Source organism: Rhinolophus ferrumequinum, chromosome 25 (genome assembly GCF_004115265.2).
Source record: "Rhinolophus ferrumequinum isolate MPI-CBG mRhiFer1 chromosome 25, mRhiFer1_v1.p, whole genome shotgun sequence".
Taxonomy (NCBI): Eukaryota; Metazoa; Chordata; class Mammalia; order Chiroptera; family Rhinolophidae; genus Rhinolophus; species Rhinolophus ferrumequinum.
Window position 1 is genome coordinate 4,218,503 of NC_046308.1, and position 25,808 is coordinate 4,244,310.

At 44.0% G+C, this 25,808-nt stretch overlaps 2 protein-coding genes across 2 annotated transcripts in view; both read right to left on the minus strand.

Annotated features, from left to right (window-relative positions):
- DNAH10 (dynein axonemal heavy chain 10) overlaps positions 1-1,050 on the minus strand; it is a 114,919-nt gene extending 113,869 nt beyond the window's left edge. Inside the window, exon 1 of the mRNA XM_033098368.1 lies at positions 823-1,050. Coding sequence (XP_032954259.1) covers positions 823-1,036 — 214 coding nt within the window. The 5' untranslated portion in view covers positions 1,037-1,050. The remainder of the gene's footprint in view (positions 1-822) is intronic.
- A 3,404-nt stretch (positions 1,051-4,454) lies between these two features.
- The window catches only part of ATP6V0A2 (ATPase H+ transporting V0 subunit a2), a 30,262-nt gene continuing 8,908 nt past the window's right edge, over positions 4,455-25,808 (minus strand). The window contains exons 5-20 of the mRNA XM_033097813.1: positions 25,700-25,788; positions 24,364-24,490; positions 21,761-21,843; positions 20,091-20,184; positions 19,114-19,326; positions 16,724-16,874; positions 16,383-16,519; positions 15,908-16,095; positions 15,720-15,810; positions 14,268-14,386; positions 13,454-13,664; positions 11,237-11,356; positions 9,778-9,897; positions 7,395-7,512; positions 5,636-5,807; positions 4,455-4,794 (exon numbers count right to left, since the gene is read on the minus strand). Of these exons, the coding sequence (XP_032953704.1) occupies positions 4,695-4,794; positions 5,636-5,807; positions 7,395-7,512; positions 9,778-9,897; positions 11,237-11,356; positions 13,454-13,664; positions 14,268-14,386; positions 15,720-15,810; positions 15,908-16,095; positions 16,383-16,519; positions 16,724-16,874; positions 19,114-19,326; positions 20,091-20,184; positions 21,761-21,843; positions 24,364-24,490; positions 25,700-25,788 (2,133 nt within the window). The 3' untranslated portion in view covers positions 4,455-4,694. The remainder of the gene's footprint in view (positions 4,795-5,635; positions 5,808-7,394; positions 7,513-9,777; positions 9,898-11,236; positions 11,357-13,453; positions 13,665-14,267; positions 14,387-15,719; positions 15,811-15,907; positions 16,096-16,382; positions 16,520-16,723; positions 16,875-19,113; positions 19,327-20,090; positions 20,185-21,760; positions 21,844-24,363; positions 24,491-25,699; positions 25,789-25,808) is intronic.

The following is a 25,808-nucleotide window of genomic DNA, read 5'->3' on the forward strand; positions in this document are numbered from 1 at the left end:
GGAACACACCACACAAACCTCCGTCCGTCCGTGACATCCCCACAGATGATGGTGCTCCTGCTGAGAGAGAACTTGGCATGTTGGTCAGTCTCCTCTCCCAGGAAGTACCTGAGTGTCCCCTGCCCTCTGTCCTGTCTCTTCATCACCCACCCCCAGGCCCTCTCTGTGTCCAGCCACCTCCACAGAGGGTTCTGGGCATCCAGTCACTGCCATTCTTTCTATTTGAAATGTTAATTTGTTAAACATAAACATTTAAAATCTACTGTAAGGTTTAAAACCTTGTTTGGACATTACAGTAGCATGATGGCAGGATCATGGGATGTAGAAAGGGGCTGCTCTTCTCCACTTCTGCAGACTCTGCCACTGTCAAGGACAGTGAGGAGGAAGTGTCCCTCCCAGCACCTGGGTCACTTCTCTCCCATGTATGGCATGTCATTGGTCAGTGGCTCCTACTCTTGAATCTTTACTGCCTGTGGGACCTACTGTGTTTCGTGGGGGAGTTACTTAAGCCGCTCTGTGCCACAGCTTGCCCATGTGTAAAATGGGGTAACAATACTCCAACTTCGTTGCATTCATGAGTTGATACCAGCGTTTGGCACAGTACCTGGTGCAGAGTAAGCGCTAAATAAGCGTTTGCCGTGACTATTCATTCAAGGGCTGACTTTCCAAGTGGGCAGAGGCGGCGGTGCCTCCAGGCTCTCCCAGGGCCCGGACGGACCCTGCCGGGGGCGGGCACCAGAAACATCTGCGGCCTGCACCTGAGGCCGAGGCCGGCCGGTGTGGGGCGGAGGGAGCGGGCAGGAGGGGCGGCCGCGGGCTCACCGGTCTCCACCAGCACCTCCTCGGGCACCACGGTGCGGTAGAAGAAGAGCGTGGCGGCGCCCTCCTCGTGGCTGGTGTGGTTGAGGAAGTGCAGGATGAGTTCCTCGACCTCGCCGTCGTTGCGGTACAGCAGCTCCTCGAAGAGCTGGGGGTCTGTGAGGCCCAGGGCCTTGTACACGCGATCGCGTATCCACAGCACCCGCAGGTCGTCCATGGCGCCGCGCAGGGCCGCGTCGCGCCCAGGGAGCCGAGCGCCTGCGGGCGGGAGTCCGTAGCAACGGCGCCCCTGGCAACGGCGGCCCGGGCAACGGCCGCCGCGGACGCGGGACCCGCAGTCCCGGGGAGCGCTGGCACCTGCCCCCGCACTCGCAGGGGCTCGAATGGCAACCCCGGAGGGAGGGTGGTATCGAGCCCCGGGAGAGGGGCCGGGGAGCCCCCACCGTCGCGCCGCGGGGGTGGGGGCTCCTTCCCTGGTCGTGGGCCCACCTTTCCTTGTAGCCCAAATGGGTGGGGGGCAGCCCGGATGCCCTGGGGATGTATAGAAAGATGTGTCTGGCCAGGAGTTGTGACCGACTGGGGGCCTCGCGGTGCCCCAGGAGTGGTGTCCTGTGATTCTCACCGCTGTCCTGACCAGTTTGCTGTATAGGAAACCGAAGTAAGAAAGGTGACAGGACAAAGTCACAGTATCTCAGATGTGGCAGAGGCAGAGTTGGAAGCCAGACAGGACTAGAACCTGAGCCCCCAGCCACTATGGATCAAGGGGTGTAGGAAGAGCAAATACCTTGCGAAGAGAGGTCCAAGAAGGGACAGGTTCCTTGGGGGGGCTACAGGATCACGGAGGAGGCCGAGTGCTTTGGTGTTCCAGCCAAGCCAAGGCAGAATAAAGCAAAACACTCACGTTTTAGAAATATATATTTATTCTTCATTAGTAAAAAGAAGTTCAATACTGACAGGAAGATGCAAATTGGTCTTTTCATGCATTTTGGGAGCTATAACTTCTTTACTGTCCTTTCCCCTCACAGAGAGTTGAGCCCCTAGATTTCTAGGCTGACCCTAAGAACCTAGCCTTCTTGTTAGCTTTTCCCATTAAGAAACAAGTGGAATTTCTAAATATTTCTTAAAATTCTAACCCAACGTTCAGTATCAATGGCCTGGTTGTTGGAAAACGATTACTCTGAACTGCCTTATTTTCATAATCATCTTGGATTAAATATCTCAATACTCTTGCTGGAGATATACCAGATGGCATGCAAGCAAACCTGGCTTTAAAATTTTAATCAAGAAAATTATTGTTTTCAAATGCAGACTGCAGGACAGTTATTGAAGTTATTTTGTTTTTGCTTTCCAAAATGAAAAAGGTCCTAAAATGCCCATAAGAGCTACCTATGCTATAGATATTCTATGCTTTAATAAACTATTACAGATTGAAAAGTGAGACCAGAATGTTGTTATAAAAATACCCATTGCAGAAATGAGGTCAGAGCAGCACTGAGTGAAAGGTGAGTCTTTTCAAAGTCGTATCCACAAAGAGGGAACGTCCACAGGGCTCTCCATGACCTGGTCGGAATACCTTTGCACTCCTTAACTGATCATGATTACATCACCACAAGGATTTCTTCATCCTTGCAGGATGAAATCAAATTCTATTTTACTGAGGAAACCCTCTTGGGTTTTTATTTTAGGACTTCATTAACACAGAGAATGAACACCAGAATGAAAACTGGAAAACATGGCTGTCATGACATTTATCTTTGGGAAAATAGATATTTAGCATCATCCAGACAAATGACCAGTTTGACTTTGGATATTTGCTATCAAGGGAATAATGTCTGCCTTAAAAATTGTATGCCTAATAGGTTTATTAAACAGCTTAAAAACAAAACAAAGCAACCGCTCATGTAACATGACATTGGAACCAACAGCTTTATAAAGAAATAAAATTTCTCCTTGTGCCTAAGAGACACCATCAAACTATATTTCTAGAGAGTTCTTTCACAAAAGTAAGGACTATTAATTTGTTTTTTACATAATTACATTCTACATAAGTTTCAATTGAAAAATGACTCTTCACTCCCTGATAAGAGGTGTTAATTAAAATTAAAAAGGGCTGTGGGAGCAGTGAAGAATTCCAGCAGGTACTGTATGTCTCTTGTTTACTAATCAGTTAATAATGACCGGAAATCATGGGTTTCCTGGGATGAATTAGTTACCATTACAACAGAGCCTTGGAGTAAAGTAGTAAAAGTGACAACTTGTGAGGTACAAGTGTGAAACGTGGACGGCATTATTCACCTAAAAAGAAGTGTCCAACATTACACCTTCCTGGGGAAACTTAACTTTGAGAGCAGAATCATTGTTAAGAGTTTCATCAGCATTGTTTTATGTCTTATTTTAACGAGGGACAAAACCCAAACTGGCTTTGGGTAACATCTCATAAGGGAACAGCGCAGACTCTTCTCTACAATTAAAAACGTTTAATGTAAGAGTCAGTTATGTCATGATGTTCAGTTCACACCTCTCAGCAGACACGCCTTGAAATTACCTGAAAAGATAAGCTTAAATTCAGTGCTACAATAACCTTAGCTTATACAGAAAATTCCAAACTCTATCACTAGCAGAGTGAAGGAGTAATGGTGACCAAAGTAATGGTGACCAACAGGCCTTTTCATGTGTTACTCCAAATGTGAGAAAGGGAAAATACTGCAGATTTCTTTTTGAAAATAATGATCTAAAATCAATTACAGTAAAATATGAAAATGAACATAATTTACAAAAAGAACACATCAAAATGTTCAAGAGGACTGACTCAAATTTATTCAAAACTAAATGTCAAGTGAGTAAATGAATTTAAACTAAAGACTATAAATTAATGGCTAAGAATTAGTTTTCAACTGATCTAAATAGTGTTTGAAAGTTTAAATTAACTCTAAATGTGTATACCAGACCTTTATTTAAAATTAGTCAAAGTGAAAATTATAATTGTACTGTTCTCAAGGATAGGTGCAATCTCTTTATGGTAAAATATCTTAATTTATATTTTGTTATAAAAATATAAAAAATACTACTTTTTATTTTACTTTTCCTTCACTCAGTATAAACCCCTTTGGGCTCAGTAACGTCAGCCACGCTGGTCACTTAAGTTCAAATGATATCCATATTGCATCTTCTACAGTCACACTTGGTTTTAAGGCTCAGTATACAGTTTCTTTCCAAACAATCAATTAGCATAATTGTTTTTATGTAAGGATAACAGGATAAGAGTCTTTAAAAAAATATACTAGTGGGATCATCATTTGTTGTATGGTATTTTCCCCAACTATTAAAACAAGACAAAAGTGTAGAAACCATCTCCTACTTGTAATTCTAAAGAGCATACAGTAAAAAATGTTTGCATACCTTCAATCAAGCAATAAATGTGAATCTTTTGATTATTCATCATTAAATTTTTTTTTAAACTACACTTAACTTCAGCTGTTGGAAAATATTATCTGACAACTTCAGGTGACAGAGTAACTCTTTGTTTTTTATAATAAGGTGAAAAGGAATCAAGTATCTAAGACCATTTTCAATTAGTCATTCAAAATTGGCTTCTCTCCCCCAAGCTTATTTTTAAAAAATAACTTTAACATAACTTTTGGCATTAACTTATATATTTGCTCATCATAAAAACTGAAATAAGTTTATATATCTGAAATTGATAAACTTTACAAAATATTTAACATGAGGACGGAGGTATATCTTACAGAATTATTTGGCTAGCTCATAAGGCAATCAAAGAAGACGGAATTTTTCCTATCGTAAATTTGACATAAATGAAATTCTATAACATAATTCTCCATAAATCTGAAAGCTTGTTGGATACAGCAATATGATCATGCCACATCATCACTGAACTTCGATGAAAGTAGTCTGAATGAGAAAGGAATAAATTTGGTGCCTGCACCAACGTAGAATTTGTTCTGAAATTCCACCCTTAAAAAAAAAAAAATTAATGAAAGACTATAAATAACATTCTTACATTTCTTAAAACAACATTTATAAGTTAAAAAAAAAAACAGTTCCTGTGCTGAAGTTGCTTCATTCCATACATACTCTTGGCACAAATATTTTTACCTAAATAAAATACACACGCACAGCCCACCCCATGTTGGCTTTCTCAGTATGTAAAGAAACGCTAACATATCACACCACCTTATACACTAGACACACACCAGTATTAAGAAACTCTTTCCACCTTTGTAAATGGGTATACATACAACTAGTCTGACACATACTGTAAAACATTAAAAAACATGTACGAAGTATTTTATAAGATAAAGCAATGTCAAACCCAAAGTAACTGAAAGGATGAAATATGCGTAATTATTCAGCAAGCGTAAACTTGCTTTTACTTGTCAGTGATAACAGTTCAGAAACAAACTACAATTATAACTTGGGATCTGAACACAGAACCCAATGTTAGGAAGGGAAGAACTAGCCTAAATTAAGCACTAGATTTTTGTAGGGGTTTTTATATACTGTGTTTCCCTGAAAATAAGACCTAGCGGGAAAATCAGTTCTAATGCATCTTTTGGAGCAAAAATTAAAGTAAGACCGGGTCTTATATAACATAATGTAAGACTGGGTCTTATACTAATTTTTGTTACAAAAGACATTATTAGAGCTGTCTGGCTAGGTCTTATTTTGGGGGAAACGCTATATATATGCATATATAAATAAATTGTGTGTGTGTGTGTGTGTGTGTGTGTGTGTGTGTGTTTGGGGGAGGGGTTAGATTTTTAAAAATAGTTCCAAAGCTAAATTTCAAGCTCACCAATGGAGGCGTATGGCATGAAGAAATGCAGAAAGCCCTTCCATGATCAAAAGGATGAGGACTGTCAAACCTGCAAAGACAGCGATAACCGGGAGCAGCAGCAAGACACCGAAAGTCGTGTCTACCCGGAGGCCCACACGCATCAGCATAGCCCACAGGACATCAGACAACTCTGCAGAGGAGTCAGATGACACAGTTAACTTCTGTTTACATTCCGTGAGTCACTGCAGTTAGCTAGTTGGACTGGGTTTCCTTCTGACAATCCTGAACTGCTATCCATAAAAAGAAAACCCACCTATACTATAATATATACGAGGTCCAACAATTAAGTTCGCGAACTTGTTGCAACAACGTTGCTAACCTTTTTTGATATCAGAGGGATTATTCATTATGAATTTGTACTAACTGGACAGTTAACCAAGTTTACTATTTGGAAGTGCTGAAAAGGCTGCATGAAAAAGTTATGTGAAAATGACCTAAACTTTTCGCTAACAATTCATGGCTCTTGTATCACCACAATGCACCAGCTCACTCGGCACTGTCAGTGAGGGAGATTTTAGCCAGTAAACAGGTAACTGTATTGGAACACCCTCCCTACTCACCTGATCTGGCCCCCAATGACTTCTTTCTTTACCCGAAGATAAAGGAAATATTGAAAGGAAGACATTTTGATGATATTCAGGACATCAAGGGTAATATGGCAGCTCTGATGGCCATTCCAGAAAAAGAGTTCCAAAACGGCTTTGAAGGGTGGACTAGGTGCTGGCGTTGGTGCGTAGCTTCCTAAGGGGAGTACTTCGAAAGTGACCGTAGTGATTTTCAGCAATGAGGTACGTAGCACTTTTTCTAGGATGAGTTCACACACTTAATTGTCACACCTCGTATATTGAGTATTACAATTTTAATAGTTTTCGCCTTTCTTAAAATGTGTATACATTTTTCTGGCATCCTCTGTATATATAAGTATGTATTTTTTCTAGTTCTTCTCTACCACCATTCACATTCCAGTCACATCTCACTTCCAGCATCACCACTTTGTTTCTCCATTGCCCTTTCACCTTTGTTGGCCAGTCACCTTGTCCGATTATCCAATTTTGTAAAATGTTACATGGGTTTACCACTGGCCCACAAGAGGCAATACCACCACGTGCACGGCCCTCTGTGTGTGAATGGCACAGAGGCACAGGACCAATCAGTCGCCAACAGACATTAAAAGGACTAGGTGATTGGTCACTGATTGCAAATGGACATTGTGGTGAAGCTTGTACGTTATTTTTACACCATGGTAATTGAAATCTGAACTGTGTCGTGGGGGGACCGGTGTGATTTAACTAAACTGTGATAAATGAAATGCTGCATTATCAGAACCATGCAAAGGGAGGATGGCCTGTCATCAAAACAATTAATCAGCATGGTTTTAGGGCTGCGTGACATAAATGGATAGTTATACTTGATAAGGCAGGATTGAATGAAGTGACAGTAATGACAAGAACGAAAATGATAATGGCAGGGGCTCCCCAGCCATCCCAGTTCTCAAAGCACGTGTCTGATCGTTTTCTCACAGCACCCCAAGCCACCAGAACTATTCATACCCAAGAGATGCATGCACTAGTGGTTAGTGCAAACAAGTTCACAGCGCCAGCTCACAGCACATCTGAAAGATGGCACTGTGTTTCCCTCGCACATTTAAATGTCCCCGTGGTTCGTTCGCCGTGGTGTGTCAGCAGTTTGCGAGCTGCAGGGCTAAGCAAACACTTACGTGCATGAGCCAGGCTGAGTGCCCAGAGCCTTAGGTATGAAGCGGTGTTGGAGATGCAGCCCAGACAGTACTCGATGGAATGAATTGCCTGGGTCATTAATATTTCTCCAAAATTAAACTGCGAGAGAGATCCCACAAACACAGGTTAGACTCCATACCTTACACACATAGTCCCACAAGTTACACATCCGCTCCACTTTCGGGATTACAATGAAAGAACTGGCTTCTGGAATACTGGCGAGAAGATGCTGGGGTGTGAGCAACCGTGAGTCACAGGATGTGAGTCTACGACCTATGTAGTTCGCCAGCCCCAACCCCAAGCCTCAGTTTCTCCTATGTAAACTGAGGCACTGGACCAGAAGAGCAGTGATGCCACAAACCCTTAGGCAGCCCCGTGAGATTCCAGAACCTGTCTCAGTAACTATGAAACATCTATAAAAAACAGACATTTCCCAAACACAAGGTTAGAAGACTATTAATAAATGTGCGTGGTTAACAGATAAGTGTGGTCTGAAAACCAGTCCAACAAGGGACAGTTATAAAAGGGGTCCCTGGGGCAGAAAAGACTGCAAAACACTGGGCAAGACGACTCATGTTCTTTCCAGCTCTGCTTTTTGTTTTTTTATGATCCTAGGAATTATTAATCATCCCAAATTAAAACTCTAAACTACATAATGATTACAAAATGTTGGCTGTTAAGAGATTTTTGTCCTTACTGGAGAGCCAGACATGCTTCTGAGAAGATAACACAGATGGGAGTGGCAGACATGCTCCATTGTTTGCCCAGGACTGTGCCTCTCTTCTCTTCCTGGGAGGGCACTCATCCTGTACCCCTAGCCACAGTTGTCATGGCTGAACTGTGCTCCCCAAAGTTCCCATGTTGAAGCCCAAAGCCCTAATGGGACTGTTTGGAGACAGGGCCTTTAGGAGGTAATTAAGGTTAAATGAGGTTGTAAGGGTGGGGCCCTGATCCAATATGACTGTGTCCTTATAAGAAGAGAAGGTGGCCGTCAGCAAGCCAAGGAGAATGGTCTCAAGAGAAACCAACCCCGCCAACATTGTATCTGTGACTTCCAGCCTCCAGACTGTGATATGTAATCTGTTGAAGTGACCATAATCAGGCCAATCACAGTACTTTCTCGGAATTTTTCCTAACAGCCGCAAACCAGTAAGAGTGCTTTTTTCTCTGACTGAAAGACTGCAGAAAAGAGGCACAGCGCTAGCAGTTGTCATGGTTCCAACATCATGGGGCCACCTGGCTTCAGAATATGAAGCAAACTGGCAAAGAAAAACCAACCAAGCCTCTTGGAAATGAAACCAGTCCAGAGGTCCAGAAACCAGTCATCTTGAGGCCAGCTCTGTTCCTGTCCTGCCGTGAGTCAGTAGATTCCCCCTGAAACCAGTGTGAACCTGTCTCTTTCTTGCAACTATAGAAAAGTTCTGACTAAGACGAGAATCTTCTAAAAGCAATGTTCATGACACCTGAAGTTACCATCACAGCTGACAATGTTAACACCATAAATCCCATTGTAAAACTGAAACAACAAAACGTTCAACCAAAACCCTTATAGTATGATGACAGTTATACGACCAAAACAGCATTTGGAAAGATGTGAGTAACAATTGTTTTGTTTATGTTTTATTTTTTTAGTTAAATTTATTGAGGTAACACTGGTTAATAGTATAACATAAATTTCAGGTGTACAACATTATAATTTGACACCTGTGTACTCCATTGCATGCTCACGACCTGTACAGATGTGGATGTGAACAAAACTAACTCCATCTCTGTGTCCTGGACTTCTTTCGTACCGTGACCTTTGACTAACCTCACTGCCCTCAGCAAGCATATCAAAACCTTCTAGACGATTATCTGTGTTCCATAAAATGTAGTCATAAATAGTTTTGTTTGTAATAGCCAGAATAGCACGACAACCGAGATAAATATCAGACTGGTGATGGTATTAATTATAAACAATCATCCATCACAGGACCACCAAGAGGTGTGACCCCCAGCACGTACTGCATTCTTTGTCCCTTTGTCTTGTCAATCATCAGTACCTGACTTATACTATAAAAAAGTACCAAAATAGGGGTCTGTTAGCGAAGAATAATCAGGCAGAATTGCTGGATTGACTCTTCCATACCAATCCAATCATCCTGTAAGTCAATTACCTATAATAAATTCCATTATAGTCTATGGAGTTGCCTATGTCATTTTTCGGTCCAAACACACCTCTCCTTACGGTGGCCATCACGCCTCTACCATACTGTCAGACACCAAAGTCTTTGTCTTTTAAGATTATTATTATCGTTCTTATGACCATCCCTGTGAAAGTTTGGTTATTTATCTGATTTTATCAATAGTAACTGAAAACATTACCTCTTCAGATGTCATTTCTCTACATCCATCTTCCATTTGGTTAGTTCCCTCTTCTATGTCTTGGCTTCCCAGCAAAGAAACTTCTTCCTCGCTATCTTTCCTTACAAGCGTGTAACCACTCTAATAACAACCGAAAGAACACAGTCAGTGCCTTTAAAAGCAAAGGTTGTGACAAAACCAGAGTTAGAGCCCCTTCATTTCTCTTAACGATTCCGCTCTTCATGAATAAAAAAGTGAAAATGAGTACTTCATCCCTATTAGGATAACTATTACTGAAAAAGAAACCAGAAAATAGCAAGTGCTAGTTGGAGTGCAGAGAAATCAGAACCCTTGTGCACCTTTGGTGGGAATGTAAAATGGAGCAGCTGCTGTAGAGAACAGTCTGGTGGTTCCTCACAATATTAAATTAGAATTCCCACATGATCCAGCAATTCCATTCCTGGGTATATGCCCAGAAGAATTGAAAGCAAGGATTCAAACAGATATTTGTAACCCATGTTCATAGGAGCATTATTCACAATAGCTAAAAGGCGGAAGCAATCCTAGTGTCCACTCATGGATGAACTGATAAACCAAGTGAGGTGTATCTGTGCAGTGGAGTGTTATTCCGTTAAAAAGGAAGGAAATTCTGACACCAGCTACAACATGGATGGACCTAGAGGGCATGCTGAGTGAAAGAAGCCAGACACGAAAGGACAAATAACGTATGAATCCACTTATACAAGACGCCCAGGGTAGTGAAAGCCCTAATTCCCAGACAGAGAGTAAAATGGAGGGCGCCAGGGGCTAGGCTGGGGAAGGGGGGCTGGGGAGTTAGTGTTCAACGGGGCCAGAGTTTCAGTTTGGGAAGAGGAAGAGAGTTCTGGAGCTGGACGGTGGTGATGGCTGCACAACAGTGTGAATGCCTTTAGTGCCACTGAACTGTGCACTTAGAAATGGCAAAAATGGAAAATTTATGTTATGTATATTTTACCACCATTAAAAAAATAAAATGAGAAACTAGACACACTAGAAAACATGCAAGTCTAAAAAGAAATGAAACAAAATGGTCACATAGGTTATAAATGAGTGATAAAACTTAAGGGCACTATTTTCTATATTTTACACATTTTCTATAATTTAGTTAATTTGTTTAAACTTAAAAACTTGAAAAAAAATCAAGAGGCAAGACTGAGGAGGAAAACACGCTAATTCTGACAAGCCGTATCGAAGGATTTAGTTCAAACCCCTAAGGTGTGTTCATGACAGCGGGACCTATTTCCACGGGCCCAGACATAGCAGGCTCTTTGCAAGAAGCTTCTGCCAAACAGGCAACACCAAAGTTGTAAAGAAAGGAAGCTTTGGCTTTTAGACAGGAGACTGGGACCCTCTGCAAGGTGTCTTCTTTACCAACCCGTTTTTATAACTAAAAACAGACTTTGTTCCCCATGTACAAATATGCATCCAAACTCACACTTACCCTGCTGATCCCAAAGCAGCTGCGCCCGTTGTGGAGCCATAAGAGAAAGAGTGGTTTTCCCAAGAAGAGAACGGGGACAGACAGCGCAGTGACAGCCAGCAGTAGTCTCTGGATGTGTCCCTGTTCGGGCGGAAGGGGAGGAAGTCGGTGCACACGGGAAGACAGGCCCATTGTCGTTGGTGTGCTTTATCACATTAGCGCAAATCAAGGAGGACGTCCCTTTAGTTAGTTATTAACAAGGAACACAAAGTAAATGCAAGCCAAATTTATTTCCCGGTGAACCTTTTTCTCTCTTTTGTAAACTCATAGCTGAATTCAAGAACTGATGAATAACATTAGTCACAGTGGTAAACTATCATTTTGTTCAGACGAGTAAGAAATTTGTAGACCAATTCTAAAGAGTCAAGCTCCAGCTAATCGTTTTCTGAAAAACCTATAAATAGGAAAACACAAACACAACCTATGCACTTTTTTATATTCTTGGTGATGGTTTTTTTTTTAATTATAATGACTATTTGAGGAATGTGAGCATGAAGTAAGTGGATTTACTTCTACACATGGAAAATACTGAAATAGCATTCAAAACAAAACTAAATTAACATTTTCTTGAAAAGCACAGAGTTTTGCAGTTATTTAAAAATAATCAAGAGCAAAGCAGACCCGTGCTTACGTAGCCCCTGCGGTTTGCTTGGTTTTACGGCATCTGGACGTGGTTATGGAACACATGACCAGGCGCGGCACTGGCCCCTGCTCGTCCTTGTCTGGGGCCCTCCCCATGTTCCATACAGGTTCCCAGAGCCGTATGCACCACTCAGGTACTAGATGGCATTAGTATCTGTGTGCCAGCTCTCACACCGCACCACCAACACAATTCACCCCTGGATTCACCCCTGGCAGCCACAGGCAAAGCCCTATCATAGGTTGTGAGCTAGGCACTCAGACCGGGTTAACATCCGGGCCCCACTGGCAGCTAAGCGACCTGGCCTGCCCTGAGCCACCCAAATGATACCACCCACCTCGGGGGGCTGTTGTGAGAATTCAGAGAGAATAATGAAGGAAAGCACATTTCCAGGCCCACAGTTGGTGCTAAACAAAGGCAGCTCTCTTCACTGATCTTTCTGACCGTAGCATCTGTGTCCTATTGAATTCCCTTTCGTATTTATCTCCTCTGTGTCATTCTACGAAGGCTCAATCAAATAATGATAAAATACAGTTTTTAAAAGTCATAAACAGGAGAAATATAAGTAAGAGGAAAAATTCAAAGAGTTCAAAGAGAATGCAGAGCCGCAGCTCACAAAAGAAGCCCACAGTTAGATAAGCTGGGCTTCAGATCTGACTTCAAGCTTTTAGCAGTCATGGAATGTGAAAAGCAAATCCAAATGTTCTATCCACAGGGTCAAAAACATTGAACCACAAAAACACAGCTCAGGAGGACAGAGGTTCTGACAGTGTCGACTGAGAGGGTTTCTCCTCTGTCCCACGGACACCGAGACGTGATCCGTGATGCCTTCGCCACCATCCTGGAGGCAGGACACTGTGGCACTTGGCACAGCACAGCAACCCTTAGCACAGTGACAACGCGCGCTGCCACATACTGGGTAGGTGCCAGGCACTTTTCTAAGTGCTTCAGACATATTAACTCTATGCTATGAATTGTGTACTATTTTTATTCCCATTTTACAGATGAGGAAACTGAGGCACAGAGAAATAATGTGTTCAAAGTCCCACTTGGAGGAAGTGGCAGAGCTGGGATCGCAGGCAGGGCAGTCAGCCCTCAGAGGCCACACTCTGGGCCACCGTGCCACACTGCAGATGTGATGGCATCGTACAAACCCACAATTATAGAAAAGCCATGTTTGGAGACGGCCAGTGGGCTTTGGTCCAGGTGTCAGTTCTCTGATGCTCTGCCTTAGTCAGAGACTTGATTTTAATGAAACTGGAAAAGCAGGGGGACTGGGAAGCCCTCAGGAACCCTCCAGTAATACATTTTCTTCCCACCAGTTTTGACGGTTACTGAGTGGCAGCGAGTCAGGATTACACCGCCTGAGCGGAGCCCCCAGTACAGCGTCCAGAGCAGGACGGCATCCTCTGTGATCACACACTGAGAAGTGCCTGGGAAGCCTGGAAAAGCACCTGTCATTGTTCTACTGATCAAAACAAAAGGCTATCAGGAGGACTGCTTTTGACCACAGAAGGGTGGAAAAGATGATTACTTACCTGCCCTGAGTAAAGAGTACTTGTTTCACTCGTCGGGAATAAAAACATATTAATAAACTCAATCAGAATGCTGGGAGCAACTCTGGAGGTTTCTGCTGAATAAACCAGCCACTTATAGATGATCATGAATATCAGGTATCCGAACATGCACAGCATGAAGAGAAGTTCTGGGATGGAGACCAAGTAAATATTGAACTTCTTCCTGAAATGCCTAGAAAAATAAAAGTAACCGATCAACCCACAGACAAGACTGGCCCAAGATAAAAAATTCTTTGTGACAAAGCCTATCGCAGCACAACATCATTCGTCTTATGACTCATCCTAGTGACTCACATACACCTATGAAGAGAAACGTGAGGACAGTAAAATGACTAGCTCTTTGCTACAGATCGTTAGAGAAAAAGGTGCAACCTCTTACTCACAACACATTGGCTCTAATAAACAAAGAGTCTTCTAATTATAGAAAAAGAATATGACAAAAATGACTTCTAGAAATGAATATGAACATGCATGTTGCATGTCTCCCTCACTTGCATTTAAGCTCCATGAGGGCAAAACCTTTCTTCTGTCTTCACTGCTCACTCCCTAGAGCCGAAAACAGCGCCTGGCACATGCAATGTGCTCAGTAAATATCTGCTGAATGAATGAGTCTGTGAAACTGCTGAAAAAGCATGTCATCAATACAGAACCATGTAAAAGAACACACCATGTGGTGGCTGCCTCTTACCTATACAGTCTACCATCCGGAAGCAAAGTTTAAGAAATACCAAACTTGGCTTAGAAATTGTGCTTTAAAAAAAAAATCTATACTCACAAGTGGTTAAATATTCCCAGGACGACTCCAAAAGTCATGTGAATAATTCCCAAAATCACAGACATTTTCATTTTGAAAGAGTTTAGAAAAGTGAGGCGATTTGTGGCCAAGTTCCAAATCTAGAGATAAAATAAAACAAAACCAAAAAAAAGAGAAATCGTCTCCTTTAACTGCTTTAGGATAAACAGGTGACACTGGAGAAAGTTCCTAACTGAAATCGAAAGGCAGCTGTAAATTTACAAAGAAAGCAACATTCAAACTTTCCTCTTGAGACCTTCCAGCTGAGTACCACTATTTTCTTAAAGCAGGGCCATAGACTTATAAAACAATTCCATCTTTAATATAAAGTTCAAAGAATGCCAAATGAGACAGGATGCCCTGTAGGGATACATGTCCTGGAAGTGATACTAAAAAGGAAAGCAAGAGAAAGAGTAACACAGAGCTCAGCAGAGTGGGAAGTCCCCTCTGGGCAAACTGAAAGGGTGGGAGCAGGCCCTGGGTCTCTTACCCAGGGTGGGGACATTCAAGGGTGTGTTGTAACGTCACATACACATTTTATACACTCTCTCGTAAGTCTGTTTTACAGGGGAAAAAAACAAAAAAATAAAAAGCAGAGTGTAGAAAGTGTCCGAATTGTGCAGCCGGCAAAGCCTGGCGCCCATCCCACACGCCCCGTGGCTGGACCACTAGGGCTGCCCTGACCCTAAGGCCCCTCTAGTTCTCCACTCGTGACTGCTTCTCTTCCTCTTTGGAAAAAATAATCCCTACAGTCCCCTTTCAGGGGAATTGAGAAAAGGGAAACAGGGCCTCTGAGGACAGGAAGACTCATTCTTTGTGAGAATAAGAATTCAGAATGAAGTATTTAGGGCAGGGAATTGGGTAAAAGGGAGGCCAGTCAACTTGACTGATATAAATACATGGAAAAGCCTGTTACCAGCAGTCACACCAGGGAAGTAGGGAGTGAAGGAGACAGGCGGGGAGAGCAAAAAAGCGATGCAGAAACACGGAAAACTACCAATGGTAAACACATAAAAACGTACAATATGAAACTCTATCTAGAATATAGCAAGCTAAAATAAAAAAGCTGGGTACAGAACTATCTTTTGGGTGAAACAGGGAGAATGAGAACACACATTTGTGTCTGTTTGTATATTCATAAAGAAACTATGGAAGGAGGCGCAAGGAACTCACACCAGTGGTTGCCGGGTCGGGAGAAGGCTGGGAACCAAGTGAATAAGGACCTGGTGGGAGGAGACTTTTCCAGACGCAGCCCTTTTATACAGAGAAAGTATCTACATGGATGTACTTCTGAACCGTATGAATATAATCCCAATTTTTAAAATTCAATTAAAGCACATGAACCGTGCCCACTAGTCTGGGAAACCCGTGACAGTGACAACTAGGTAGCACCAGAGGAACCCGAGGTGGTGGGGGCGGGGCGAGTGCACTCACAGGATCGATGCCCAGAGGGTAGGGGCCTCGGAACACTCCGGGGACGCTGGGGTCCAGCTGCAAGAGCCTGCTGTGCCTGACGACGCTGTCACTGTGAAGAAAGCGGAGCGACGGCTCCCTGTGAGACCGGGAGGACTGGGGAGGAGGCTCTGCCCACCCCGGACGCCGCGGGGCAACACCACACTTACTTCCAAAGCACCATTTCCTGGCGCTCCGCTGGAGTGTGGTTGGCGCTGTACATGGCAGCCACGCTCCACCCAGAGCCGAACAGGTTGACGGACTTGGAAAAGCAGTCGTTGTAGATGAGGCCCGTGTACACTGAGAACAGCCCCATCAGCAGTAGGATGTACCGCCCGTGGAAGAACATGCGCATGATCTGGGAAAAGCAGAGCGTGGTGAGCACAGCAGGCCTGCGGGCAGACGTGCGAAGGTGACCGAGGTTCTTGGGCCCGTCTCCACCACTCCCCTCGGGGCCTCTCAAAAACAGATGTCCCTGTCACGCAGAAACGACAGTCCCACACCTCTCAGGTCTCCGTCAGGTGGGCTGCCGTTATTGCCAAACACTAACATTTAAGAAACGTCTCTGCTTCGGTCAAACAGAAGGTAATCCCTCCTAACGCTACTCCAACCACACAGGATGAGCTGGTACATTTGTATTTTTACCTCTTGTGACTGATTTAGTCTGGGATGGTTTTCGTTTAACACCAACAAGAGGGCAAATAAGAACATCACGAAGCCATGTCCACAGTCTCCAAACATCACGGCAAACAGAAAGGGGAATGTGATGATGGTGAAGACAGCTGCAGGGAAGAAAGACACTTCTGACTCACGGCAAAGACAGAACATTCCAGTTAAGTCAAACACCCAACTTTCTCCGAAATTCTCAACAGAGAATTGACAGGATAAAATTAATCCTTTCCATAAGCGAAAGAACAAAACAGTAGTCATGAGCCTGTTTTTCCACATATCTAGTACATCCTTAGATGTGCATGCAGACTTCCAACCTGGGTTTACTTCTCGGTAGCTGCCAACTCCATAGGCGTCCACGATGTTCTGAAAGCCCTCGGTGAATTTGTTGGTGCGGATTAGAGTTGGGGGTGTTTCTTTTGTTGGGATTGTGTTCATAAACGAGGGGATTGTCGCACCACTCTCTCTCTTTCACATAAAAAAAGAAAAGAAAAAAATGATCAACTAAGAGCTCTTTCAACAAATATCGGTGCCTGCTATGCACGGCTCTGTGCATGGCTACGAGCGGAAGTACTGGTCACACCGAGAGGTTCAGGTACAGCATGAGTGACAGCAGGAAGCGGCGAGGCGTGGGGAGGGCTGTGGTCCTGCAGGAGGAAGGGCCCTGCAGGAGGAAGGATGCAGCAAGGCTGAGTGGGCGGGAACGTGAACGGAGGAACTGGAAATGACACGTATGGTATGTCGACAGAAGTAGTCCCAGGAACACCACCATAAAACTAGAATTTAGTATTTTGTCTCCTAAAAATGTTCAAGAGGAATTTAGAGAAAGCTCCAACATAACCTAATTAAACCAAAAACTGGACAAAAATAAACCAAAATTCAACCTTAGTATGGCAAAATCGTATATATAACTTCTTCGTCCTGAAATACATTATATTGACTTAAAAGGGAAACCAAACCTTTTCAAATTAAATAAAGAAAACAGGTTGTTACCAGAAGGGTAGATTTTATAGTTAAACACTATTTCTTAAAACACACACAGGTAAGGGGATTCTGGGAAAACTCCCAGCCATGGCATAGTTTTGAATCTCTCTGAATAACCCCCCAAGAGCAGACAGCACAACTAGATAGCAAAACCAAAACCCACGGACAACATTTATAACAAAACTAGGTCCCCACAGACCACAAAGTACAAATGTGTGGGGACAAACCACCGAACACTACAAGACCTGCAAGATCACAGCCTCCAGGCCAGAGGAAGTGAAGGAAGCAATGTGGCATTTGAGAGACCTGACAAAAAAGGACCCTAAAATAGCATTCTCTAGAAAGTGACGTGGTAGGCCAGCCCCAGAGAAGCTGAGACTGGGAGGGAGTCCGTCCAGTCCAGGAGTGGGAGTGTGAGGGGTCTGGGGGCGGTGAGGTCTGAAGGGGCGACAGCAGAGACCTTCAAGGTAAAAACACACACACACACACACACACACACACACACACTCACGCTCATGCAACAAGAGTATTAGTCATGCCCGTCGAAACTGATGCTACCTCAGTAAGAGTCATCTAGTGCTTTAAAATAGATGTCTCACTCTCTGAAGTAACTAACCATATTCCTGTATTACCTTCTTTCTCTGCAGTCAGTAGTTTACATTTGTGCCATCAGCTGGTTATATAACGAGTCACAGTGATTAACAAAAAAGCTCATATGAAAACTCGTTTCCTTATGTGTCCCCTGAAATAAGTAAACCTGCTACTTCCAGTGGAGAACTGAGTTTTGATACAGGAAAACCCTCACAGGAACATGGGAGGTGGGAAAAACCTGTTACTCAAAGTTCAGAAGTGGTAAGAGCAGAGATTGATGGGTTCAACTAGATTTAACCAAAACTGTCTGTATGACCAAACCAAACAAACAGAAACACAAAAAAACAAGTGACAAACTGTGGAAATTATTTTTTCTCGTATCACAAAGAGCCAAGAGAAATGAGTAAGAAAAAGTGCAACAACCCGGTAGCAAATGGACAAAGCATATGCACAGAGAGTTCACACACACACACTCAAACAGCTCTTAAACAAAGATACTCAATTGCACTGCTAATGAGAGAAATGCAAGAGTTGGCAGTTATCTGTCAGAACTGACCCAGCAATTCCAGAGCTGGAAATTTATCCTACAGACAGATGTGTACACGTATGAACCGTCACACATCAGGTGTTCGTCACTCCAGTGGTATTCATAAAAGTGGAAACCACCTAAATGACCAGGGAACTAGTTAAATGCCATAGTGTGCCCGCCTGTACAGTGGGATATTAAATAGTTGTTTAAAAAATAGGGAAGTTTCATTAGGGGAAGAAAAAGAGCGTCTATTCCTATCTGCTTATCTGTGACTGAGAAACTCATACATACTAGAACTAAGACAATGGCTACCTTTGAGCAAGGCAACTACACAAACGAGGCTGCGGGAAGGAGGAAGCCACTTCACTGTTGTATTTTTTTGGCCTTACCAAAAGAGCAAAGTAAAAATGCACGTGCACACACACGCCCTTGACTGGCTGCCTCTCCATCATTTCAGTGAACAAGGAGACTGGAAATGCTCTATGAAATGCTCCCTTCCTTCATTGCTCCAGGTATGGATTTCTCTATTTCCCAAGTGCAGCGCCAGTCACCCCCTCCACCCCCCTCACTCCCCGACAAGGGGAGGAACAGCGGTGGCCTCACCGAGCCCTCCTCCAGCGCGCGCCGCAGGCCCTGCAGGTCGGCCTCGGGGCACCACACTTCAGCGATGAGGCACTTGTTTGTCACGTCGAAGCTGCACATGTTCAGAATGTGGTAAATGGCTTTCATTTTCTTCACCTGGATGACACGGGTGTAGACGGATTCGGCGGCTTTACACAGCACTTGCCTCAAATAGTCCTCCGTTTTGTGAAGCACCTGGGGAAGGACAAAGGCGGGCTTTTAGTAGAGTGGGCATGCGCCAGTTTTTGTCTGCCGGGCACCTGACTTTATTAGGGGCCTTTCTCCCCACTGATGGAGGGTAACTGCAGGCAGCTGCCTCTCCTGGGGACAGTTAGGGAGCGGTTCCTTCCTTCTCCTCTGGGGCCCCAGTACCACCAGGAGGCAGGTGGGAAACCTAAGCTCAGCCAGTCAGATGCTCTCTTGGGAGCTGTCTCTGCAGAACAGGACCCCAAGGGCACGGGAAGTGTTAGAGGTCATGGTCACTGTGGCAACACGATGGCCAGGTTCTGACCCATGCCCAACCTTGGCCCAGCTCCCTGCCAAACCTGTGAGCCACCATCTCCCACCCATCTCATCCTGCCAAGAAATCCTCTCTCGCTCAAGTGGGGTAGAGTCCGCTGCTTGTCACCAAGACCCCTCACAGATATGAGAAAAAACCTGAATTAAAATATGCAGGTGAAAGAAGAGCCACCATTTTAAGCAGGGCTTGACTGTCTTCTTTGATGAGGGATTATACGTACCAAAGATGACCTTTTAAAGTTTTAAAGTCTATTACTATCTAGGTTTCCAACAGGCTGCTAACATTAAACTTCATTGAAGGAGGTAAGTGGCATTCTAATCTCCCTAAAACATCTTGATTTGTCACAACTAAAACTTTCCATATTAAATGAGAAAGTAAATAGATGTGTAAATGTTTTACCACCTGCAGATAAGGAGGCCACAGCTGCCGGCTTACTCACAGTATGAAGATCTTGAATCCGGGTGTTCAGTCCCTCCTGAATCTCTCTCCGCTCCTCGGCGGTATTTGGGTAGGGGTAAACGTGGCAGTGGTAACTGGAAGACAGAATTCAAAATGCTCTCACATCCGTCGGGACCAGGACAGGCCGAATCGAACACCAGAACTGAATTCAGTCCACCACCGCGCACAGCTGCTTCCACAATGGAATTACAAAGCAGCCCCCTGGGAGAAAGGGGTACAGAAAGACACCCTGCCCCAGGCGGGCCTTGCACACATGCCCTCGGCAAACTTCTACTGAATTCGACACATTTAGCAAACTCTCTTAGATGCAAAGCGCACTCTGTCCTCCATGATTCCCGAAGCTCCTTCCCAGTTCCAGCTTTCTGAAATTCACTCCTCTCCCGGGGGTGGGAATCGTTAAACAGGTTTGAAACACAAAAGCACAACACACAACAACGGTTACCTTTTTAAAAAGAGGGAAACAGGGACAGAACAGCTCTGGTTTGCTGCCTCTGGCATGTGCTGCAGTGAACTCTCCCTCACCTCACGGGCGCCTTCTCAGGGGCCGTGACACAGTCCACACAGGTGGGGACTGTAGAGCCAAACCTTCCCACCCGCAGCTGCTCCCACACCAACTTAGTATTTCCATGCCAAACTTACTCTTCTTTGAGGTCTGACTGTTACAATTAAATGCTTATTCTAGCTTCATCCTGGGCAATGCTATCTGTGAAATCATGGGTTTGCTGTGCTGGTTACAGTTTTCCTAATCTATGTGAGAATAAATATCTCTAGTAAAATAATAAGAGGTTTCTCCATGTGACACCTAAAATGACTCCCCATATCATCAGTGACTGAGTAGCAAACTCTGGGGAACACTGATCCAAAAGAAATACCTAAGCCCATCCCGACCCCCCAAACAAAGGAGGTCATCTAAAATTTCGCTGAATGTAAGAAAACAATGAAGTGTGCTTTTGAGGTTTTTGTTTGGCTGTGTTTATTTTTCCATTTGTTGACAAGACTAAGTCACAGACCGATCTCTTGTTGCGACATACTCAACATTCAATGGAGTCTTTCACACGTGTCTCGCGGAGTCCTCACGGCCCTGTGAGAAGGGCACTGCCCCCCACTTTACAGATGAGAGAACCGGGATTTGGTGACTTGCCCAAAGCTACCCAGACAGTGAGTGGCAACGCCAGGCTCCGAATCCAGGCAGGCGGCTCAGCGCCCACACTCCTCACCACTCGCCTTGCCCTTCCCCAAGGAGAAAACTGACAAGTGTTTGACAAAAGATGAACCGTGTGATGATAGATAAGCCTGCATGTAGCTAAAAGCAACAGGAAGGCACAAAATATTAGAATTTGATTTCTTCTCCAATTGATCTTAAGCCTTGATTTCTAAAAAAATCAGGTTTCTAAAATCTAAAATTTCTAAAATCAGGAAGGTTATTAACATGGTCTCTACTTTTAAATTAAGTATACTGCACTGGCAAAAGATAACAAATTAAATGTTTAAAAAGCAGGTATTACAGCAAGGATGTTATATGACAAAATCCAGCAGCTTTGCACCCACATATTTCTTCTTAAACACAAAGGGATGTTTAAGGAAAACTAGAGGTTTTCCTTGTAAAGGAAATAAATATAAAGAAATAAATGAAATGTTTCTTTTTCTTACCAATCACATATCTTCTTAACTTTGTGGCCAATCTGCTCTCCCCAAAAGGATATTAAAAACACATACCATTTTATGACTTCTCCCTACAAAGAGTAAATAAGGGTAAATGTTACTTCTGTAACAGAACTTGGAAAACTCTGGCAGGTCAAACTCTGTCAGACTTAGTTCCTTCATTTCGTCTAACAAATACTGTCAATCCTCGTTATCTGTGGATTCCATAACTGCAAATGCACCACAAAAATCATTACTAACCCCAAAATCAATACTCGCAGCGTTTTTTCAGTCATTTGCAGACATGCAGAGTGACAAAACTTCTGAGTCACCCAACACACATGTTCCAGCTGGCTGAACACGGTGCGCTTGTTTCAGCTCTTACTGTAAGTAAGTGTCCCTATCGTGCTCTGTATAGTGCCACCATTTTCACATTTTGGTGCTTTTTGGTGATTTCACTGTTAAAATGGCCCCAAGCAAAGTGCTAAAGCGCAGTCAGTGTCCCTGAGCGCAGGGAGGCTGTGACGCGCCTCAGGGAGAAAACGTGTATGTCAGATAAGCTTCCCTCAGGTGTGAGTTGCAGCGCTGGTGGCTGAGATCAGTGTTATGAATCAACAATATATATTAAATAAGTGTCTTTAAACTGAAATACATAAAATAGGTTATGTAGTGATAGGCTGACAAAATGTTGTGACCAGAGGCTTGTAGGAACCTGACCCTGTATTTTCCCGAGAATAGTGGTTGTATGTTGCAGAGACTTTCTAGACTAGAACTACCATGAATATAATAAGAATTGACTGTATTTACAAATATTCTACAAAGAAAACTAAATAGGTTTTGGCCTATTTGCCAGGCACTGTTCTAGGTGCTGGGAATACAGCAGTGAACAAAACTGACAAAATCCCTGACCTGGGAGAGGAGAAGAGATTACATTCAGGTTGGCAGGAGACCCACCAACAAAGAAAATACACACTAGGCCAAAGGAGGTAGGTACTCTAGAGAAAATAAAGCTGGAAGGGGCGGGCAGGAGGGAGGGCCTGGGGGCTGCCCTTTTTAAATATGGTGATCAGGGATGGTCCCCCTGAGAAGGGCGCATATGAGCCCAAGGGACTGAAGGAGGTGAGGGAGCGTGCCGTGTGGACACTGGAGCTTTTGGAGCCAAAGGAAAGGCTCGTGCAGAAGCGAGCTCAGGGAAAGCAAGAGGCCACGTGGCTGAAGAGAAATGGAGGGGCAGCAGTAGCAACCCAAGTCAGAGGTGTGACAAGGCGACAAGAGGTGACGCTGTAAAGCTTTGAGCTTTTTGCTGAGTGAGACAGGAAGCCCCTGGAGGGTTTCAGGTGAAGGAGTGAAATGATCTGACTCTAGTGTTACAGGAGTCGTGCTGGATGCTTAGAGGAAGGAGGGCTGAGTGGGGCAGAGGCCAGGGCAGGAGCTCAGGTGGGAGGCACCTGCAGAATGGAGGCCCTCAGGTGTGGGTGCCCATCTCCTGCAGTAGGTGGAGATGATGGGAGGCCAGATTTTCCTCCGATTTAAAAGACGAGGCCAAAAGACCTACTGGTGGACTAGATGTGAGGTGTGAGGAAAAAGAGACGAGTCAAGGCTGATCCCCAAGGTTTACAGCCTGAGATGGGCAAGCCTGGAAGGGCAGGTCTGGGGGGAAAGATCAGGGGTTCAGTTTTAGGCATGAGGTAGCAATGTCTTCCAGGTATTTAAGACAAGGTGGAGCAGCAAGTTAAATACAAGTCTGCTGTTCGGAGGAAAGGTCCCAGCTAGATACATACATTTGGGGGATGGTACTTAAATTCATGAAATTACACAGGCTCCCTAAGGCCAGAGAAGCAGTGCAAGGATCGAGCCCTTGGAGCACAGGTCAGGGGAACAGGTCAGGAGCCTCAGCGAAGCACAGACAGGTGGGTCCTGAAGGCAAGGATACAGGGCTGAGGGGAGGGCTGATGTGGTTGGAAGACGGGTTACACTGAATAAATAAGTTAATTAAACAATTCATGAAATATACTGAGGACAATGGGAGCCGGGTTTCTCAGTATCAGAACAGAGTGGAAAACGTGGGGGGAAAGCTGAAGCACGCACCGCTGGTGTACGTGGTGAGGGGAACACAGCATCATTTCGTGACGTTCCTGCCAAAGATGCATGACCTGAGTCCAATCGTGAGAAAACAGACGAATTCAAACTGAGGGACAGTCTAACAAAAAAAACTGGTCTGTAATAATTTTAAATGTCAAGGTCACGAAAGTTAAAGAAAGACTGAGAAACTGTCCCAGAATGAAGGAGATCAGAGAAATGTGTCAGTTAAATCCAAACTGTTATTCTAAACTAGATCCTTCGCTGTAAAAGCCAGTCTTGGGATGACCGGTGCAAGCTGGATGGGACCTGAGGCTCGGAGGGCAGTGACGTGTCTCTGTTCATTTCCTGGTCATATTGCGGTAATGCGGAAGAAAGTCCCTGGTTTTAGGAAGTACATCTGAACGTATTCCAGGGTGATAAGGCGTCAGGGGGACAACTCACTTTCAGATGGGTCACTGTGCACTGTGCCTCTGCCTCCCACTTTGCTGTCAGTCTGTCACTGTCAGCAGGTGATCGTGACATTTACTCACTGTCTCAGGGTCTTCGAGGGGTTCATCCAGCTCTGCATAGGTCAGGATGGTGTACCCTTTGCAGACCCTCCACAACATTTTTTCAAATGCTTCCACTTTTCCTTGGTGAATTAGGCCAGATACAAACCTAGGAGATAATGAAGACGAGCTGTAGTCAACTGAAAGCAACGTGTTCTTATCAAATTGTCTTAAAAGATGATGAAGACTTTCATCTCTGGCCAAATGGCGCAGACATACAGAAAGCCCTCCAACTGCCAAATACCTAAAATGCTGGATAAAATGGTTTTGAAACATCCTTTACCACATATAGCTGAGTCTAGAATTAGAGCCATTCTTGGAACTGAAACCACTCTGATGTATCATACTGACCCAATACCTTGACCCAGGCCTGGGGTTCAGTGGCCTGGGGGTTCAGGGAGACGGGACACGGGCCCTGGGTCTATATAATCGAGAAGATGAAACTGAATCTCCCCCAGGCCCCTCCAAAGTTGGGACCCCACCCACCCTCAAGGGCTACACCTGTAGGAATAGGTGGACAAGAAAAAACCCACCTCGCAAAGGAGCCTACAAGTACTCATAAACCTGTCCATTTCAGTTTGGGTTCTGGGAAAAAGGGGAAATCTTCTTTGAGAATTTATAACCACAGGTTAGAACTCACTCAGACTTGTGTCTTAAACTCACATTACTTACATAGTGGAAAAAAACAAACAGAAAAACAAAACAAAACTCAAGCTGAGAAATTAGTACAAAAATGATTCCAGGTTGATAGTGGGCTCCCAGGTACGTACTTGACAAATGTAAAAATAAATTCTCTCTGTAGGAATACATCCTCAAACTAAACACTGAATTCCTACAGATAATGAACAGAGGAGCATAAGTTCATAATAAAAAGAAATCACAAGTCACATGAGGAAACAAGTTACCATTAGTTCATCAATTAAACAGAAAGAATGAAATAGCAGAAAGAGACCCTTACCATACAATTAATACATGAACCAACTCAGTGCAGCCCCTACGTCTCCACCAAACAAAATAGGATTTGATGCTCCAATGACCAAGTATTCCAGGCTTAGGAATAAAACCAGCATAACTGTTCCTTCTTTACAACTCATTATGCCAAAAGAAGAAATACTCATCATATTTGGCTAAAAAGTCAATCCAGCTGAATAATTCAACTCAACAAATACAGAAGTACACAGTGTTTTCTTAAACAAATACTCAGTTTCTTTCATTCAATCACAGGCTTTCAAACGGAGCCCATTCGTCCACTCTGCAGAGCTCATCTTCCGCTGACAAGAGGGCAGCACGCAGCTCGACAGCCCATGGTGTCACCTACCCCAGCTTTGCTCCCAGCCTCTGCATACAGCTGTAGTCCAGCAGAGAGTCACCGTCTAAGGAAGGGAATTCTTCATAAGTGGGTTCAAACTACAAAGAGATATAAAAAG